This window comes from Zootoca vivipara, chromosome 15, assembly GCF_963506605.1.
Source record: "Zootoca vivipara chromosome 15, rZooViv1.1, whole genome shotgun sequence".
Taxonomy (NCBI): Eukaryota; Metazoa; Chordata; class Lepidosauria; order Squamata; family Lacertidae; genus Zootoca; species Zootoca vivipara.
Window position 1 is genome coordinate 41,512,972 of NC_083290.1, and position 20,317 is coordinate 41,533,288.

Genomic DNA, 20,317 nt, shown 5'->3' on the forward strand with positions numbered 1-20,317 from the left:
AGCACAGAAAGGGTTAAAAAGCGCCAAATAAAACCAGCACAGAAAGGGTTAAAAAACAAACCTGTTGCACCCAATCAGAAACATCCACTGACTCAGCAAATTGAAAAACAGACCAATCGCTGAACACAATCTCTGACTACCAGGAACAACAACAACAACAAAAAGGATCGAGGCCCCTGGCTCGTGCCAGCAGTGAGGGCTCTGCATGTCAAGTCTGACATGTGTGTCATAGGTTCACCATCACTATTCTATGCCAATGATTTAGGAACTTTCACCACTGTAACTAAGCCAAGTTTTACTGCCTGTGCAATGTTTCCTGAATTCTGTAATGAAAAAAGCACCAGACCATTTCTAACTTACCAAATGAGTGGTCTTTTTCCATGGTATGGGGGGAAAGGAAGACTCAAAAGGGCATATTTAAAGGGTCTAATAGCCTATATTTTATATGCAAAGACCCCAAAGAATGAAATATTTGGCCATCTACCCAAGCAACAAAAAAAGCACCAGGCTAAGTAAGTGGCTGTGATCTGCTCAATCTAACTCTTTGTATGTAGTACTTAATGCTGAAAGTTTTAAATGGTCAAATTGAAAACTTATAGCCCCATCATCATGAGAGAGCAAAGAAGTTTTGACATCCTGCAGCTATTATAGATTTATAGAATTGTAGAGTTGGAAGGGACCCTGGGGTTCATCTAGTCCAATCCCCTGCAATGCAGGAATTTGCAGCTGCCCCACAAGGGGATCGAACCTGGAACCTTGGCTTTATCACTACCAGGCTCTAATCAACCGCTTCCCCAGCCTTTCAGTTTCTCCCTCATTTTATCAATAGTTAATATGTGAATAGTTTGTATTAGTAGGGGAATGAGGAAACTGAAATATTTGAACTAAAATACTGGTTACATCCTTTCAGTGATCTGATAAAAACAGAGGAGGATCCAAGATGGCGACGTGAACGGTAGCCTTGTTCTATGCTCGGTAAAGCTTTTGCTTTTTACTTTCTGCTTTGAAGGGTTTTAAGGGCTCTAAGATGCCTTAGGACGTTTATTTTAGAAGTTTTATGGTTTTATGGTTCAGATTATTTCTACTTCTCCCATAAATCTGCAAGAAAACGCTGTAGATAAAGACTGTTTAAGGGAGCGGGGCTCATTAACAGCACAACCTGCCCTGACCCTGCAGTTTTGAGAAATCTTCTCCTTATTTTCTTGCCGATATGAGAGGGAAGAAACGCCGCAGACAGCATTCGAATGAAGCTACAAGCACTGCCAAAAAACAGACAAATATCAGGGATTTCTTGCCTGACAATGACCTAAATGATATCTGTAGAAACTTCCCTACCGCAAACAGCTATGAGGTCCTTGCTCCCAGTACTACTCATGAGGAGCCTGCCGGCACTGTGGATGGCCCACAACTAGCCTCGAGCCTGTGTATGAAGGAACAGAAGGAACAGACTCTTGAGTCCCTGCAGAAAACTTCACCTGAATTATCCCAGTCACCAGCCCAGTTAAACGAGGACCGAGAGGCACTGGAACTGCTAATCTGTCAGACTGAGTTGATAACACATACCATCACCAACTTATATAAAAGGCTGGATGGGATCGAAAAGAAGCTTGAAAAAGTCTTTGGCTTGTTCAGTTGCCCCCCCTCACTTCCTCAGCTTAACAACATTGCAAACTCCGCTCATCCCTGCCCAAGTGTGCAGGCCAACCTTGCACAAAAACAAGTGAGATGTCTGCCCAACCAAGTACAAAACTCAAGTCTGCAACTCCAGAACAGCAAACTTGCAGTACTGGTGGGAAACCACCCCTTGAACTATAACAAATGGGTGGGTAAACACTCGGTCGCAAATTCCCTGACCCAACTGTTGGGGCAGACACTACGCCCCGTAGATATCGTGGACATCTCATGGTTGCCCTCTGGACCTTATATGAGACGTATGGTTATTAACTTTAGATCTGCCCATCTCGTTGCAAAGATTCTAAAACTAAGAAACCGTACAAGAAAATGGTACATCTACTTTACAAGGGTATTCGCCAATCTGACCCGTACACCGCTATGCACCAGGATAAGTGCTGCCTGTGTTGATGCTGGGCCTGTGTGCCACAAAGAACAAATAGACGGGGGAATGGAGCCAAGGACTCCAAACAAGGGCAAACCTACTACCCCACAGGGAGTGGCAAGCCTGCCTGCAAATGACTTAATTGATTTTCTACACCCCCCGCTTGGTACCCTGGTCTCTACGTGCAACGAGCCTGACAGTGGACTACCCAAGCAAGACCAGTCTGAAATGCTCTCGTCCTCATATGCCTCGATGCCGGAATTGGAGGCTTCCATCATTCTAAGCCCAATACGCAATCAAGATTCACAGCATTTGTCAAATTCTGACCCGTTAGCAACATCGACACAAGATACAGCTGTTGACCTGTTACCTTTGCAACCTATACGGGTCAGCAAAGCCCTTGCTCTGGAAAAACCAGCTGAACATCTTGATATTTGTAATAGTGTCATCGAAGATCCTCTGGGCCATATCAACTTATTGGCCCCTCAGTTAAAGTTATCACACCCACCTAGGGACCAGCGACCTCAAACCTGGAAACACCAAGCAGGGCAGAAAGAGGACGAGCCTAACCCAGGAGCCTCAACCCATCGGAAAAGAGACTGACTGCCACTAATTCCACCATCACCCTATTTCCACATTCTATCTTGGAATATGGCGGGATGGCTATCTAAGCAGGGTGACGTCGACCTTCTGGATTTTCTTACAAAATTTCAGATTATATGTCTACAGGAGACATGGTGTCTAGATCCCCATGTCCCTTCTTTACAGGGATATGAAGCCTTTGTTACCCCTGCGATAAAACCAAATATCCGGGGCCGACCTAGTGGCGGTTTAGTCACTTTTGTTTCAACCAAGCTAAAGTGCAAGGTCCAGCAACAGCAGTGGGTGAAGAGTAACAATTTACAAATCTTACTCATTTCTAGCAGTGAAGGAGGAGATTTCCTTTGCTTTAACATATATATCCCTCCCATGGGCACCCCTCCCCAGTCGTCACAAACCTGGGAAGATCTAGAGCTATGCTTGGAGAAGGCCGAACTAGAACTCCCTGGCATGGATATCCTGCTGGCCGGTGATTTCAACGCCAGGATAGGAAATGACATTAACATGTACTGCTCCAAATCTCAGTTCCTGCCAGAGGCAGATTGGTTTATTCCCTGGTCCTCTGACGATAAGGTCTTGAATAAGGCAGGCATTACACTAATGGAGACTGCCTTCAAATACAATTTGTATAGTCTGCATGGTACCTATATGGATAGGTCAGGGGGTTTCTTTTCTTTCCTTGGGCCTAGGGGTGCGAGTGTTATTGATAAAAACAGGTCCTATGCAATCCCTCAAGTTAATTTGAAGCCATATATCAGTTACATTATTTCAATGATGAGATGAAAACTGGGAGCCACACAGAGGTGTTGGGGAAATACACAGATGAAAACTAATCTGATCTTGCAATCTCTCAAAATGCAGGGTCTCCAGATGAACCTACAGCCAAACTGATACTCATGTGAAATAAGGTAATTTGCTTTCAAAATGCAAAGTGCATTATTCTGGCAAACCAGTTTCTCTGCACCATGCACACAGACATCCGTACATTAGTAGTGTGTAGGTCACAGTATAAATCTGAATCCCATTCTTACCATTATGGCTTGAAAAATAATAACAACAAGCACAAATCCTTATTCTGAAGATGAATAAATGTTCCCTGAAATAGAATCATAGAATCATAGAGTTGGAAGAGACCACGAGGGCCATCCAGTCCAACCCCCTGCCAAGCAGGAAACACCATCAAAGCATTCTTGACATATGGCTGTCAAGCCTCTGCTTAAAGACCTCCAAAGAAGGAGACTCCACCACACTCCTTGGTAGCAAATTCCACTGCCGAACAGCTCTTACTGTCAGGAAGTTCTTCCTAATGTTTAGGTGGAATCTTCTTTCTTGAAGTTTTAATCCATTGCTCCGTGTCCGCTTCTCTGGAGCAGCAGAAAACAATCCTTCTCCTTCCTCCATATGACATCCTTTCATATATTTGAACATGGCTATCATATCACCCCTTAACCTTCTCTTCTCCAGGCTAAACATACCCAGCTCCCTAAGCCGTTCCTCATAAGGCATCGTTTCCAGGCCTTTGACCATTTTGGTTGCCCTCTTCTGGACACGTTCCAGCTTGTCAGTATCCTTCTTGAACTGTGGTGCCCAGAGCTGGACACAGTACTCCAGGTGAGGTCTGACCAGAGCAGAATACAGTGGTACTATTACTTCCCTTGATCTAGATGCTATACTCCTATTGATGCAGCCCAGAATTGCATTGGCTTTTTAAGCTTCTGCATCACACTGCTGACTCATGTCAAGTCTGCGGTCTACCAAGACTCCTAGATCCTTTTCACATGTACTGCTCTCAAGCCAGGTGTCTCCCATTCTGTATTTGTGCCTTTCATTTTTTTTTTTGCCCAAGTGTAGTACCTTACATTTCTCCTTGTTAAAATTCATCTTGTTTGCTTTGGCCCAGTTGTCTAATCTGTTAAGGTCATTTTGAAGTGTGATCCTGTCCTCTGGGGTATTAGCCACCGCTCCCAATTTGGTGTCATCTGCAAACTTGCTCAGGATGCCCTCAAGCCCATCATCCAAGCCATTGATAAAGATGTTGAATAAGACTGGGCCCAAGACAGAACCCTGTGGCACCCCACTAGTCACTACTCTCCAGGATGAGGAGGAGCCATTGATGAGCACCCTTTGGGTTCGGTCAGTCAGCCAGTTACAAATCCACTGAATGGTAGCATTGTCTAGCCCGCATTTTACCAGCTTCTTTACAAGAATATCATGGGGCACCTTGTCAAAGGCCTTGCTGAAATCAAGATAGGCTACATCCACAGCGTTCCCTTCATCTAACAGGCTTGTAATTTTGTCAAAAAATGAGATCAGATTAGTCTGACATGACTTATTTTTCAGAAACCCATGCTGACTTTTAGTGATCGCAGAGTTTCTTTCTAGGTGCTCACAGACTGTTTGCTTGATGATCTGGCTCTAGAATCTTTCCTGGTATTGATGTCAGGCTTACTGGGCGGTAATTGTTTGGGTCCTCTCTTTTCCCCTTTTTGAAAATAGGGACAACATTTGCCCTCCTCCAGTCTGCTGGAACTTCGCCTGTTCTCCAGGAATTATCAAAAATTATTGCCAGTGGTTCTGAAATCACCTCTGCCAGTTCTTTTAATACTCTTGGATGTAGTTCATCTGGCCCTGGAGACTTGAATACATCTAAACTAGCCAAGTATTCTTGTACTACCTCCTTACTTGTTCTGGGCTGTGTTTCCCCTGCTGAATCATCTGCTCCATATTCTTCAGGTCAGGCATTGTTTTCTTTTTTGGAGAAGACTGAGGCAAAGAAGGCATTGAGGAGTTCTGCCCTTTCTCTGTCCCCTGTTTGCATTTCACCATCTTCCCCTCTAAGTGACTCCACTGTTTCCTTGTTCTTCCTTTTGCTACGGACATACCCATAAAAGCCCTTTTTGTTGCTTTTAACCTCTCTGGCGAGCCTGAGTTCATTCTGTGCTTTAGCTTTTCTGACTTTGTCTCTACATGTGCTGGCTATATGTTTGAATTCCTCTCTGGTGATTTCCCCCCTTTTCCATTTTTTGTACATATCCCTTTTAAATCTTAACTCAGTTAAAAGTTCTCTAGATAACCACCCTGGCTTCTTTAGGCACCTTCCATGTTTCTGTCTCATTGGTATTGCCTGAAGTTGTGCTTTTAATATCTCTCTTTTAACAAACTCCCAACCATCGTGAACTCCCTTCCCTTTTAGTATTTCTGTCCATGGGATCTCACCCAGCGTTTCCCTAAGTTTTCTGAAGTCGGCTTTCTTAAAGTCTAGGATTTGAGTCTTAGTATGCTTGGTTGCTCCTTTCCGCTGAACAATAAACTCCAGAAGAGCATGATCACTCCCACCTAATGATCCTGCCACATCTACCCCACTAACCAGGTCATCACTATTGGTTAGGACCAGATCTAAAATGGCTGATCCTCTTGTTGCTTCTCCCACTTTCTGGACAATGAAATTGTCTGCAAGGCCAGTGAGGAATCTGTTCAACCTTATGCTCTTGGCTGAGTTTGACATCCAACAAATATCAGGATAGTTGAAATCCCCCATTACTACTATCTCACCTCCTTTTGAATGCCTGGTCATCTGTTCCAGGAAGGCTTCATCTGTGTCCTCAGTTTGGCTTGGGGGTCTATAGTAAACTCCCACAATGAGATCACTGTTATTTTTCTCTCCCTTAATTTTGACCCAGATACTCTCAATATGGCTTTGGAGTTTTAAATCCTGGATCTCTTCACAGGTATACACATCCCTGACATATAACACTCCTCCTCCTCCTTTCCTATTTGGTCTATTTCTCTGAAATAGATTGTATCCCTCTATTTGTACATTCCAATCATGAGACTCATCCCACCAGGTTTCAGTAATGCCTATTATGTCATATTTAGTTTGCTGTACCAAGAGCTCAAGTTCATCTTGTTTATTTCCCATGCTCTGTGCATTAGTATACAGACATTGAAGACCATTTATCATTCCCCCATGCCTCTTATTTAAGGATATTTTCCTTCCACCACTAGGTCTGCGTGCTTTTTGCTCCATTTGGTCCTTGACATTTGGATGAACATCTTCAGAACTTGATAGACTCCTACCTTCAGGACCACTGTCTCCCTCCCCCATATAAGTCAGTTTAAAGCCCTCCTGATGAGGTTTTTGAGTTTCAATGAAATGCTATTTGTTATACAGCAGAATCAAACAGAGAGGTTTTAAAAAGAGCAGTTTTTACACTCTGTTTCCCGGGGGGGGGGGGATTCAAATTTCCTGCATACCTCTCAAGGCCATCTCTGCTCCTCCAGCCCAGTTTCTTACAATACCAAGACTGCCCTGTTACTCTGCAGGCTCAGAGAAAGGCAATGGGAAGATGATTTCATGGTGAGATTGCAAACTCCTCAAGGAATGTAGGCTGCTGAATGTCAGCAGCCAGTGATATCAGTTGGATATATACTTACTTGTGTGTGTTTTAAGGTTATACACACACACACACACACACACACACACACTTTCATGGTCCAGAAACCACTTCATCAGCTATTTCAAATGTTATCCCAAGTTGTTGTTGTTGTTGTGTGTGTGTGTACACACAGGAAAGTCAGAGAGGGGGAAAGAAATGCAAAAGAAGAAGAAGACAGTGCTAATTGTGTTGATTATAACACAAATTTCCAGGCATTGGTAAGTTATTTAACATCTGCAGTGAGATAGGAACACCTTATCTTGATCCAAGGTGACAGAATTGAAAATAAATAAGCTAAGGAAATGAAATGTGAATTTCACTGTAAAATCGGTTGGAATCCAGAAACAGTTTAAGTTTCTCAGCATTACTTGCTTCAGCTTCTGTACAAGCAACTCCCAGTTTCTGAGCATTTGATATGTGCACAACTGTGCACAGCAGCAAACCCAGAAGTGACCAAAAAATGTCATAAAGATGTCACTGAAACGTTGCCAAAAGATCAGAGCTGGGGCAGAACAGGGTGTTTGCAGGCTTTTCCAACTAATGTTCAATTACATGCAATTTCATGCAACTATGCAATAACCCAGAACACAACCCCCACGCAAATGGGGAGTTGCCTGTACTGAATACGGATCCACCTAACCAAAAGGGTTTCATTGCTAGAGTTACAGAGCAGATATCGAAACAAAAAATAAAAAAATTCCTTCCAGCAGCACCTTAGAGACCAAGTAAGTTTGTCACTGGTATGAGCTTTCGTGTGCATGCACACTTCTTCAGATGTGTGCATGCACACGAAAGCTCATACCAATGACAAACTTAGTTGGTCTCTAAGGTGCTGCTGGAAGGAATTTTTTATTTTTTGTTTCGACTACGTCAGACCAACATGGCTACCTACCTGTAACTAGAGCAGATATCCATAGCTATAGCTGAAGTATTGAATACAAAAGGAATGAGACATGGTATTAAATTGCAGAGTTCAATATACAAGTTTTAATCCCTTTTTAGCCTGCTATGTTTAATTGTCTTTAAAACACTTTAATTACTTGTTTTCAGTTATTCACTGATAATATTCCTTGTAAAACTGCTTAGAGATATTATTACAATCAAGTGGTATATGTATTTTGTTAAATAAAAATAAAACACAAGCAATTTGAAGACCATTAATTTCTTCTTACAAGTGAAGTGATGACCAAACTTGTTTTCTCTATACTCTCCCTAAAATTTAGTACAGTCACCAGGGGCTAAAAGAAGAAGAAAAGACTGTGGGCCAGACATGGTTACTACTACGATCTGGTGGGCTCTTTTTAAATATAGATTAAAAGCCTAGTTATCACAAAGATAAATTAGAACTCTTCAGCAGCAAAAATATTCAAACAGTAAACTTTGCAAGGTATTTATTTTATAAACCTGGAATAAAAATGCATTGAATCCAGCTCTTCAAACCCCATCACAATTCTGCAATTATAAAATTAGGACAGAAGCTTGCCTGCCTGCCTCAGGGGGTAGGCAAGTAACCCAAATAGCAAGGTTTTTAAGGCAAACCAACCTACCATTTGTGAGTCTCGAATGGAAAAGCACATTCACATGTATGCCTCAGTAAGGTAATTATTTACCCTTCAGTGTACAACAAAAGAACAGTGGACTAGGAGAAAGATCACAGCAGTTCCCAGCACTCCAGCTGAATTACAATACTGTACTCATCTCTGGGAGGATGAGGGTTGAGGGGAGCAGGGAAGAGAATCACTATGTTGTTGCTGCAACAGTATAACCACCCTATTACAGTATAATAAAATCACCGTTTTTGCTGTGAAAATTGAGATTTTAAAGCTCAATGGTTTATAATGTTCAGATCAAATAATGTAAACACTCTGCACTGAATGTCCCAATGCAATTGGTATTATGACTCAAAATAATATCCGCACAAGGTATATTTGTACAGTCACAAAGAACTTGAAAAAAAATGCAGACCCCCTGAGTCTCGGGTCGGTAGTGGCGTCCAGGGGGACTGAGAGGCCCGGCGTGGAAAGGAGGAGGAGGAGGAGGAGGAGTTGGGGGTGGGTGGTTGCGAGGTAGGAGGAGGAGGGGGTGGGGTGTGTGTGGTGTCTGTAAAAGGATATGGCATTTGTTGGTTTGCCATCCCCTGGAGGGCGCTATTATTATTATTTTTACAGAAAATCACGTTTTTACCTGTCTCAGGTATGACATATCTATACTCTATGAGTTTATGCAAAAACTTGCATATTGGACTGGAATGTTGTGTCCAAATTTGAACGCAATTGGTCCAGCGGTTTCGGAGAAAAGGCAGGACACACACAAACATGCCCTATAATCCTCCTTACAGAACTTCTTGTAGTCCTACTACCGTATCTTTTTTCCAATCTTGTAAGAACCTCTGGTCCAGTCGGTTTCAAATTTTTCCTGTCATCTTATCCAGTTCTGCCTAGTCCATTAATTTCCTCTGCCACTCTTCTTTCGTCGGTAAATCTTCTTGCTTCCATTTCTGTGCCATCAATACTCTAGCTGCTGTCATCGCGTACATAAACAGTTTGTTATCCTGTCTATTAATATATTCACCTACAATGCCTAACAAGAATGATTCGGGATTTATTTTTTTTACAAATGTATATTTCAACATCTTTTTCATTTCATTATATATCATTTCCCAAAAGCCTTTAACTTTCTTACATTGCCCATACATGAGCATCTCATCAATTGGAGTCCTTCATGTACACAGTCTTATCTAGTAGATTTACTCCATAGTTGAACTATTGAACTCTTGATCTCAATTATATTGAACAGCAGTTTGCAAAACTGCACATATATATATATTCTAGTTGTAACTAGAACAAGAGTAGCCCAGACTGTGGCAAGGCTACAGGAGTTCCACAGGAACTCCTCACCACCAGCACTACTTGGGCTTCCAGCAGCAATGCTAGGTCAAGGGACACATGCAAGCTATCTATCACCTGCTCTTTCAAGGGGAGTGTGACCCCATTCAAAACAGTCCAACCACTTAATTCCTGGATCCGGGGCCTCCAACCCACAGCACCTCTATTTTGTTGGGATGTAATTTCAGTGTTGAAATGCAGCCCATAATCACCTCGTCACCTGTTTCATATGGAGACAACCTGATTGGCCCACAGCATTTCATTTCATTTTATTTTAGCTGTGGGGCTGCCTGGTCTCGTAGTGGGTAGCAAAAAAGAAAAGGAAAGGCACCTGGGCATTTTGTTTTGGCACCCACAACCTAGGTCCCAGGAGCCACATGGCTCCTAGCCATTCCTATCCCAGTTTCTAACATTATATCAATCAAACCTGGGCTCATTGTTTGAGTGAAGCAAGACAAGGCAAATCAAAGCTTAAGTTTGCACAACATGCCAAGCCAAATCAAGGCATGGATCACAGCAGCAGCACAGAAGGAACGAAGTAGCCACAGTCTCCTCTTTGGAAACTTGCACGCGTTCATACTAAGCCACAGTTTGGCTCAGCCAGTTTCATCAGCAATCACATTGTAAACACTCAGTTATCCAATAATCTGAATCAATTTAAATGACACACAGAGGTTTCTAGTCCTCTTAGTTGCAAAGATGAGTCTAATAAAAGCCATATAAATTGAGAGGGGCTATCAAAACCCCAGAGTACAGTAAAGCAAGGGAATGGTGCTTCACCATTTTGCATACCTTCCTGTTGAGACCAGCACAACTGAACCTCTGAGAACAGAATTGAATATGTAGGGCTACCTAGCAAGCCAAGAACTTGCAGAGATCACAGTGCAGCAAGTCCCATTTTTAGAATGGGTTTGTGTCATCTAAATCCACTGGCCATTGCTGCATATTATGGCAGCAAGTTTCATGTGTCCATCTTGAATCCACTGGCCAGTCAATTCCACCGGATGTCCCCAAGTTCTAGTATTAGAAGTAAGGGAGAAATACTTCCTGCTGTACACCTTCTCCATGTATTTTATAAGTCTCTATTATGTCCTAACACACTGATCATTTTGGTAGCTCCTTTTGTGCACCATAAATCAGAAAAATACATTAAAGAGCTTGTGGCACTTTCAAGATAATAAAAAGAACTCTCTCTCCCCCTTGTGCCCATTTGCCTAAGAACCTGAGCCATGTGGTACAATACATGTAGGCAGCTTCAATGTGCTCAGGATTCTCACACCTTATGTTTCACAATATGGTGCCCTTCAGTGCGCCCTGCATTATTCCCCAACCCCCACCCCAGAGTCAATGCCTCATGTGCAAGTTGTCAATCATGCTTCAATTTTATTTACCATTTACCCCTGTATTAATAGCTAAGACCACCTCAGGTAGAGAAATGTTATTGCTCCCTATACCTGACCAACATAATTCAATATGGATAGAAAAGTGTTCTTTTTTTTCTGAAAGCAGCCCAGTTTGGGCAAGTCTATAGGCAACGAGAGTTTCAGGGTTGAAGGCCTATGTGCACCCTCCTTCAAGCTTGACTCTCATGTTCTACCTTCTGTGTACACATTTCCGTTCATGTGTTCTGGAATGAACACGTACTAATGTACACGTCTGCACATCTATACACACACACCTGCCTGCAAAAGCAACTGTTTAGTTACCTTCAGGAGACTTGCTCTTGCACCAATGCAATGCAGTACAAAAAGAAACGCTAGCAAGGAGAGGGAGGGGGAGAAAGGGACTCAAAAGAAGGGAACAACAGCTGAGAGAAACCCAAAGCCTCAGTGGAAGCAGATTTAAAGGGATTGTATTGCTCTTTCTCTATATATCCGATTAATGCCAGGCACTAGGGCTGGGCAATCTCTGGTTTTCAACATCACGATATATCATCAGCTAAATATCACAGTATCACGATATATATCGGTGGTAGCAGAGGGCCTTGCTGGGCCTTCTCGTGACAGCAGAGGGTCCCACCATACCTCCCTGCAGCAGCAGAGGGTGCACCCCGGTCTCCCACAGCAGCAGAGGGCCTTACCATGCCTTCCCGTGGTGGCAGAGGGTCCCGCCGTACCTCCTGACAGTGATGGAGGGTGCACCTGCAAAGTATCTGCAAAGTATCATTTAGCTGAGCTACCCCCTGGGAAGCTGTCACGTCTCCACCCTTTGTTCACTGGTATATTACCTTGTCAAAAAAAAATTAATCCTTCCAGTAGCACCTTAGAGACCAACTAAGTTTGTCATAGGTATGAGCTTTCGTGTGCATGCACACTTCTTTAGATACACTAAAACAGAAGTCACCAGACCCTTATGTATAGTCAGAGGGTGTGGGGGGGGGGTGATGGGAATGGGTGATGGGCTGATAGGAGTGGTAAACCTGTTGATGACTGTTAACGACTGTTAACGACTGCAATTGGTCTTGCAGGAAAAAGCAAGGGCTGAGGTGCTAAAGAAAGCTTGATCATGTATAATGAGATAAGAATCCTATGTCTCTGTTCATACCAGGTCTCTCCGTGGTTTTAAGCTTGGTAATGAGTTGCAATTCAGCAACTTCTCTTTCCAGTCTGTTTCTGAACACAGCTACCTACCTGTCAATATTACCTTGTTGAAACACTTATCGCAATGTTATTTCAATACCGATATTCAACAATATGGTGATTTATTGCACAGCCCTACCAAGCACTTGAACACCAGAAAGGCTTTTGCTGAAACTTGGGGGCAATTTATATACCCAGTACAAAAACAAGTGGCAAGGGGGAGTGCATCTTGGTACATCTGAACATCCACCCATCTGAAAAGGCTTGGGGAGCTTCAATTGGCCCTTTGAACACTTCTGAGCATGCAGGTTCTCCTCACTCTGAGGAGACCTATTGCATTTGGGCAGTTAGGTGAAAGCATAAAACTGCTGTTTCATTTAGACCACCAACAATTAAGCAGTACCACAAATTTGCAATCAGAAAAAGTTACACATTTTACAAAGTGTGATCTGACTCCTTAATTTTCAGTTGTGCTGGTACCCAAGTTCCAGGACCTTTCCAGGAGGAGGGGGATGGGAAGGAGGAAAGAGGTCAAGTCAATCTATCAAATGGCCTCGACACTTTTAAAAAGGAAAAACACAATTGGAGGAAAAGTGACACATTGTGCAAATGAAGCGGTCACCACTGCAACAGGAACACACATCTTGCAAACTGTTGCCCATGAGAGCAAACAGCCACTGGACCATTTCTCCTATTGAAAATAATTATTCAGGCATTCATGGGAATGCAGGGGATGATACAGTAGTTCACTGCAGTCTATCCCCCCCCCCCCAGGAACAGTCAGCTCTAAGTCAGTCTAAAAACTGTAGTAAAAGCAAGGGAAACAAGTGTATAAGATTAGGGCTGGGTGACATCTGGTTTTCAACATTGTGATGTATCACCAGCTAAACATCACAGTATCTCAATGTATCACAAAATATATCCAAAGCGGCAGAAGGCCTCGCTGGGCATCCCCACAGCAGAGAAGGGCCTTGCTAGGCATCCCCACAGTGAAGGAGGACCTTGCCGCAACTACGGTATCCCTGGCGGCAAAGGGCCTCGCCGGGCATCCCTGCAGCGGCAAAGGGCTTTGCCGCACCTCCCCATGGCGATGGAGTCAAGTGATACAACTTCTTGCAAAGACCTCTGGGGTCGGAAAGCGGTATCTGTCTCAATGCTAGCTGTGGACAAGATGATACTTTCAACATGCCAAGGTGCCCCAGGAGCCTAGAATCCCAGAACTTTGCACAGGGCACCCAGGAAATAAAAAATGGTGCTTCACAGAATTTTAGAGTAATTTAGATTCAGTCATCAGGATGAAGCTGCCTTTTCTAAGCAATCATCAAAGGAGTACCTACATGCCACAAGCTACAGTGCATTTCATCTGTCAAGACTCAAAACTACAAAGGTATTGATGACCACCACCCAGGTCAGGCATCCCCAAACTGCGGCCCTCCAGATGTTTTGGCCTACAACTCCCATGATCCCTAGCTAACAGGACCAGTGGCCAGGGAAGATGGGAACTGTAGTCCAAAACATCTGGAGGGCCAAAGTTTGGGGATGCCTGATCCAGGTCATAGTCCCAATGAATTGGTGCAGCCTACTTTTAGGATGGAGTCGATGAAGTTAGGGCAAAGAATTCTCCAAGGCTTCCTTCATTCCTCAGATTATATGAAAGATATGGAGAAATTGTCTGGATAGAAGTATACCTGTTTGAACTGGATATATTTACTTTACCAAGCCCTGTAAAAATTGAGGTATTTTTTTTTAAAAGGCTTGGTGAAGTTTTTTCACCCTAATGATTAGAAATCAGAAAACAATGCCAGCCCTTTGAATGTTAAATTAAGATAGCTGTCTAAATTTATTCAATTTACTGAATACATTTTGGTTTTGTTGTTACAGCAGCTGGGGTGTTCTAGTACAGAATTTAGGGCTCCAAATCACATAGCAATAGACTCCACACCTCAACCTTCCTTCCTCAACAGACCATCAGCTACCCTTTACTGCAGTAACAGCTGATCTACTTGACAACCAACTGAACATTTTAGAGCTGTCAAATACAGTACAGTATCTCCAATGAAATGCATTGAAAATACGATTGCGGCACTCATCTCGCTTTACAGGCCGAGGGAATCGGCGATTGTCTGCTTCCACAGACAGTTTTTCCGGGTCATGTGGCCAGCATGACTAAGCCACTTCTGGTGAAACCAGAGCAGTGCACGGAAACGCTGTTTACCTTCCTGCCAGAGCGGTACCTATTTATCTACTTGCACTATGTGCTTTTGAACTGCTAGGTTGGCAGGAGCTGGGACCGAGCAACGGGACCTCACCCCGTTGGGGGATTCGAACCACCAACCTTCCGATAGGCAAGCCCCAAAACCCTGTACTAAAAGATTCAATAGCAGCTAAAAGCTGAAATGCAGATGGTGCCCTTCAATTCAACCTTAGTTTTGCACTGTTACACAATGAACTTGGGGTTTAAAATGTCTGAGCTCCACAGCCACTTTGCAAATTTGAAGCAAACTTGCAATGTTTACATGCACTTGTTTCAAAATACTAAAAATAGCTAGACAAGCAAAAAAAAATTCCCCTTAATTCTGTCGCACTGTCCTCTTCAATTCCTGAAATTAAGAAACTTCCTCTGCAACATTCATCCTTAAAGAATGCTCAAACAGACTGAAAACGTAACAGAAACAGAAACATGACAAGCTGTACCAAATTAGTGCCATCATTTAATGTTGGCCTCTACTTACGTCAGAAGTCAACAGCCTGATTTCCCAGAAGTGGAAATGCAGAATCTGGGAACTTGAATAACTTGGCCAAGGGTCAAAGAGGGAAACTTTGAAAGAAGACAATTAAAAATGACTGATAAGCACCCAAATCTTGTTGGCTATGAAGTTTTTGAGGCCAGGCAGGCAGCATCTCAAAACAAAAGATGGGCAAACAGCTCAATATGTATAATAGGGAATGCTCCTTCCACCCCACTGTCAAAACAGCAACCCCCCTCCCAATTTAAAGACCTAAGTGCTCCAAGGAAACGTGGAAGAGAAACAATCCAGGCCATGTGACCCCAAAGAGAACACTGCTTCATAACTGTTTTAACATTTGCTTTGCTGTAGTATTTCAAAGCAAATACTACCTTGGATAATTTGGAAGAGCAAATTATTATCACTTTCAATAAATAAAAATAAACTTAGCGTTGTATTCAACTAAGTTCTACTCAGAATGAACCCTCTGAAATTAATCATATTCATTAACTTCAGTAAATCAACTCCCAAGTAAAACTAGAATTGGATACAACCCTTAAATTAAAATTACAAAGTCACACAGAAGAGCTGGATTTGCATTTACAAGATGGTTTCCCAATTCTGAGAAAGCTGGACACCTTTGACTTTTCCTGCTTGCACAGGGCTTGATGAGACCATCGAGAGAAAGAAGTTCCCAGATTATCATGCTGATTCTACTACCAAATGCTCCTGAACAAGGAATCTATCCATCTGTCAGTATTGCCTCATATTGATTAACAGAAACCCCTCTCAGAAAACTGTGCAACTCTGATGTTACTACATGCTCCATCAAGATAGAAGAAAAGTATCTGCATGCTAGTCAGCCTCATGATTAATAGTAAAGCAAGTCAACATGTTTCCTTGAATTGTGTAAATAAACCTGCTACCAAGAACAGGTTTGGGTGTTGTTCTCTAGAGATATGATAATGCAGAGTAAGAAACTTTGCATTTCATTTAGGTCACCTTTAACCATTCAAATTCACCAACATAGAAGGACGCATGCATACGAAGACATACAGCCAGACTACTGGCACATCTAGTTCAGTATTGTCAGCACTGATTGCCAGCAGCTCTCCAAGGTCTCAAACATGGGATAAGAAGGGCATGAAGGCAATAACATCTCCCACTGTTGCTCCCCTGGAATTTGCTCAGGATAGTCTGAAACCTTCTGCATGCAAAGCAGCTGCTCTACCCCTAAGCTACAAACCTTTTCCTGAAGGCCATTATTTAGCCATTATTGGCCCCTTGGAAAGGAGGGGTCAAGAGCATGTTCAAATCCTCCTGCTCCTGCAATGTGTTGGAACCAGGAGATACTGCGTTTATCTGAACATGGTATTTTCTGTGACTGCAAAATTAAAGCCTCTCTAGAGGTTAGACTTGTGCATACAGCTATCCATTTCTCTTTCCCCATAGAATAAAGTCTCCCTCCTTCCATGTCTTTTAGGAACACCTCCCAAATCATGCACACTGTAAAGCAAAACAACAGTGTTAGCCTTAATGTTAACCAGGGCACCTGTTTTTAGCTGTTTGAAACCATGCTCAAATGTTGGTTCCAGATCCTACTGAAAAATATTTCCCTTAATCACACTTAGAGATGATGAAGCAGATGTTCCTGCAGCTGCCTCTCAATCCCAGCTGCTGTTCACAGGCTGCCAGAATTACTTCTGAAACAGCCAATACAGCTGAGATCAATACAGCAAAATCCATTTGAGGGCTGCAGATAGTCATTTACTGGGACATTGAAACTCTTGTAGCCAGCAAGCTATTGTCTAGAATGGGAACGGGGAACCTGTCTCCCCAGATGTAACTGGATGTCATTGGCTCCAGCCAGCATGGCCAACAGCCTGGGGTGGTGGGAATTGTAGGACAGCAACATCTGGAGGGCCACAGGTTCCCCATCCGTCATCTCTAGAAAAGAATATACAAAAGTTAGATCATTGCTGCATCTCACACAGTGCTGCCCAGTGTGAGGGGGCGGGGCTGGCGCCCATTCTGGAGGTGGGGCGCGCCTCCCGGAGGGCTGTGGCACGCCTCCCGGGGACACGGCGCGCCTCCTGGAGGGGCGTGACGCACATTCCGGGGGTGTGGCGCCTCCCGGAGGGGCATAACACGCGTTCCGGGGGCAGGGCACGCGTATTGGGGGTTGGGCGGACGCCCGCAATAGCACCCCTTGGACCCCGCAGCTTGGGGCGGCCCGTCCCCCCTTATCTTCCTATGCCCCTGGTGCTGCCTGTACTTACTGGCATCAGCTCTCCAGGATTTCAGACAGAAGTCTCTCCTAGCTCTATCTGGAGATGCTGGGGATTGAACCCGAGACCTTCTGCATGCAAAGCAAATGTTATGCCACTGAGCTATGGGCTGTCCTGTAAAGGTCACCCTAAAAAAAGAGGCCTACATATGATTTCCTTTAAAAGCAGTATTTATTACATTTTTATCCTGTCCTTGCGCCAAAAAGCTCATTGTAGTGTACATAGCAAAGTCTCCCTCTTTTATCCTCTCAACAGTCTTGTGATGCAAGTGTTAGGCTGTGAGATGGTTAAGTCTAAGGTCACCTAGAAAGTTTCACTTGCCTGTCCAATACTCCAACAACAACATCGTGCTGGCTGCTGTTAGGTTTAATTAAACGAAACACTAAGTGTATTATTATACTTCAGTAGAATAAGGATACAGCACTATTTCCTTGCCTAGTTACTTCATGTTTAATAAAATGACAGTGCATTATTAGAAATAAAAATGAGTTATTAGTGTGTATTTTAAAGAAGTGCAGTATTCAATGAGGAAGGAAGAACTCTTTGCTACTCATAACTGGATGTTGTTGAACTACATCTCCCATCATCCCTGATCACTGGCTATGTTGCCTGGGGCTGATGGGAGTTGTAGTCCAAAACATCTGGAGGGCCACAGATTGTGTACCCCTGCTCCATCAACTCCCTCCAACCCAGCCCATGGTCAGGAAATGAGTGGATTGTCATTTAAAGCCCTTTAAAGTCCTTTATGGCCTCTGCCCAGTATATCTGAAGGAGCGTCCCCACCCCCATCGCTCAGCCCAGACACTGAGGTCCTCCTCTGAGGATCTTCTGCTGGTTCCCTCACTGCAAGAAGTGAAACAAAATAAATAAATAAAAATTCCTTCCAGTAGCACCTTAGAGACCAACTAAGTTTGTCATTGGTATGAGCTTTCATGTGCATGCACACTTCTTCAGATACCTTCAGATTCAGATGCAAGAAGCGAGTTACAGGAAACAGGCAGAGGGCCTTCTCAGGAGTGGCACGATCCCTATAGAATACCCTCCCTTCAGGTGTCAAGGACATCAAGAACTACCCAACTTTTAGAAGACATCTTAAGGCAGCCCTAGATTGGGAAGTTTTTATTGTTTGAAGTTTTTTTGATGTTTCTGATTCTGCTGGAAGCCGCTAACAACAACAACAACAACAACAACAACAACAACAACAACAACAACAACAACGTATTAGAAACAAAGGCATCAAAGGCTGCAATCCCAATTGATGCACATGGAGTGGATTAGGATTGAGTGGACATCCTACTGACTGGCCCCTGCTGTTGGTGGGAGATTTTGCTGTTGTGAAGGTTCCCACTGCAGATACAGTAGTACCTCGGGTTACGAACGCGATCCGTTCCGGATCGCGGTTCGTAACCCAAAAAGGTTGCAAACCGAGCGCCGCTTCTGCGCATGGCGCGCACGCCGCTTCTGCGCATGCACGAGGCGCGCCGCTAACACTTCCGGGTTTGCGGAGTTTGTAACCCGAACTGTTCGCAACACGAGCGGGTCGTAAACAGAGGTACGACTGTATAGGAAAAAATTGCAGGGGGTTGAAGGGTCCCTTCCAACTCTACAGTTTTATGATTCTGTAAAATTCCACCACTGATAGTGCTCCCATTGGCAGTAACCAGTGAAAGTTTCTGAAATAGGGTGTTAAGGACAGGGGCTGAGCAAAACTGGTCATGCTTCCATTGGATCCTAGGCCTGTCCACCAGGGCTAGATGTCAGGTTTTGAACATCAGAATGTATCGCCAGGCTAACATCGCAATCTGGCAGTACACTGTGATATTCAAAACCCTGCTTCCAACAGCAGCACTGCAAGACATCGGGGCAAAATCGCTGAGGTGGTTTCACCCCAGCACCTCACAGCACCAGGGAGGAAGCAGCTTCGTGCTCCCCGGCTGAGCAACCCCATCCTCCTCCAGCTTGCACATGAGCAGGAGAAGGATCGGGGCTGCCCAGCTGGGGAGCGTGAAGCTGAGGGAGACCCAATGCAAGCCAGAAAAGCATCAGCTCCCTCAGCTGGGTGACAGGAGCACTTTAACAGAGCCCCCACCCCACCACTGGTTCGCATGAGCCAGCGGTGGGTCAGGGGCTCCGTAAAACTGCTTGGCTGGGGTAAGGGCAGCCATGCACTCCTCAGCCAAGCAGTTTAAAAGAAGCAGAAGGAGGAAAAAGCTGTACCAGCACCTTGTCGATTCAGCTTGTTTCTCCCTCTGCATCGGTATGAGGGCAGAGTGGGACGGCTGCTTCACTCAGCGGTATATCGCTGGTGAAACTGCTCCTGCTCCTGAGTCCCTTGGCCTCTGGCTGCAGCTTGCTTTTCCCTCAGCGCACTGGTGGCAGAGGGACTCAGAAGTGCTGGCAGTTTCACTCTCAAAGTACCACCAAGTGAAGCCACCATTGTGGTCCTGGGTGATGTATCAATACATCGTCCAGGCCTACTGTCCACTCCTTGAAGAGGGGGCCCAATTTGGCTCCCTCTACCATGCCAGCTAAGAGCTGGTGGTGCAAAGGAAAATCCCTGCCTCAACTTTCACCCTTGGCTGGTAAGATTGCAGCGGAGAACCTGCACATGGCACTTCCCCAGCCCCTCTTACAATCGCTTTGCAAGGTTGCTACATTATCACACAGCAACATTATACAACATTTTCAGACACCAGTTTAGTTGATACAGTAGCACCCCTTCGAAATTGCTGAATGCTTATGCTTCA

The 20,317-nt window shown here is 44.1% G+C and overlaps 2 protein-coding genes across 4 annotated transcripts in view; both read right to left on the bottom strand.

The window, feature by feature from the left end:
- The window catches only part of PPP2R2A (protein phosphatase 2 regulatory subunit Balpha), a 73,029-nt gene that overhangs the window by 45,803 nt on the left and 6,909 nt on the right, over positions 1 to 20,317 (bottom strand). The gene's annotated exons all lie outside the window — the stretch shown is intronic.
- Positions 4,121 to 18,439, bottom strand: LOC132593239 (uncharacterized). The gene is made up of 2 exons (XM_060283087.1): positions 7,881 to 18,439; positions 4,121 to 7,805 (listed from the first exon to the last, which is right to left on the bottom strand). Exon 2 carries the CDS (start codon positions 6,759 to 6,761, stop codon positions 5,391 to 5,393), a length of 1,371 nt encoding a protein of 456 aa, XP_060139070.1. The 5' UTR covers positions 6,762 to 7,805; positions 7,881 to 18,439; the 3' UTR covers positions 4,121 to 5,390.

What these genes read in the sequence shown, in the direction of transcription:
- LOC132593239 (XM_060283087.1), bottom strand. Translation starts at nt 6,761, where the DNA reads ATGGGGGAGGGAGACAGTGGTCCTGAAGGTAGGAGTCTATCAAGTTCT.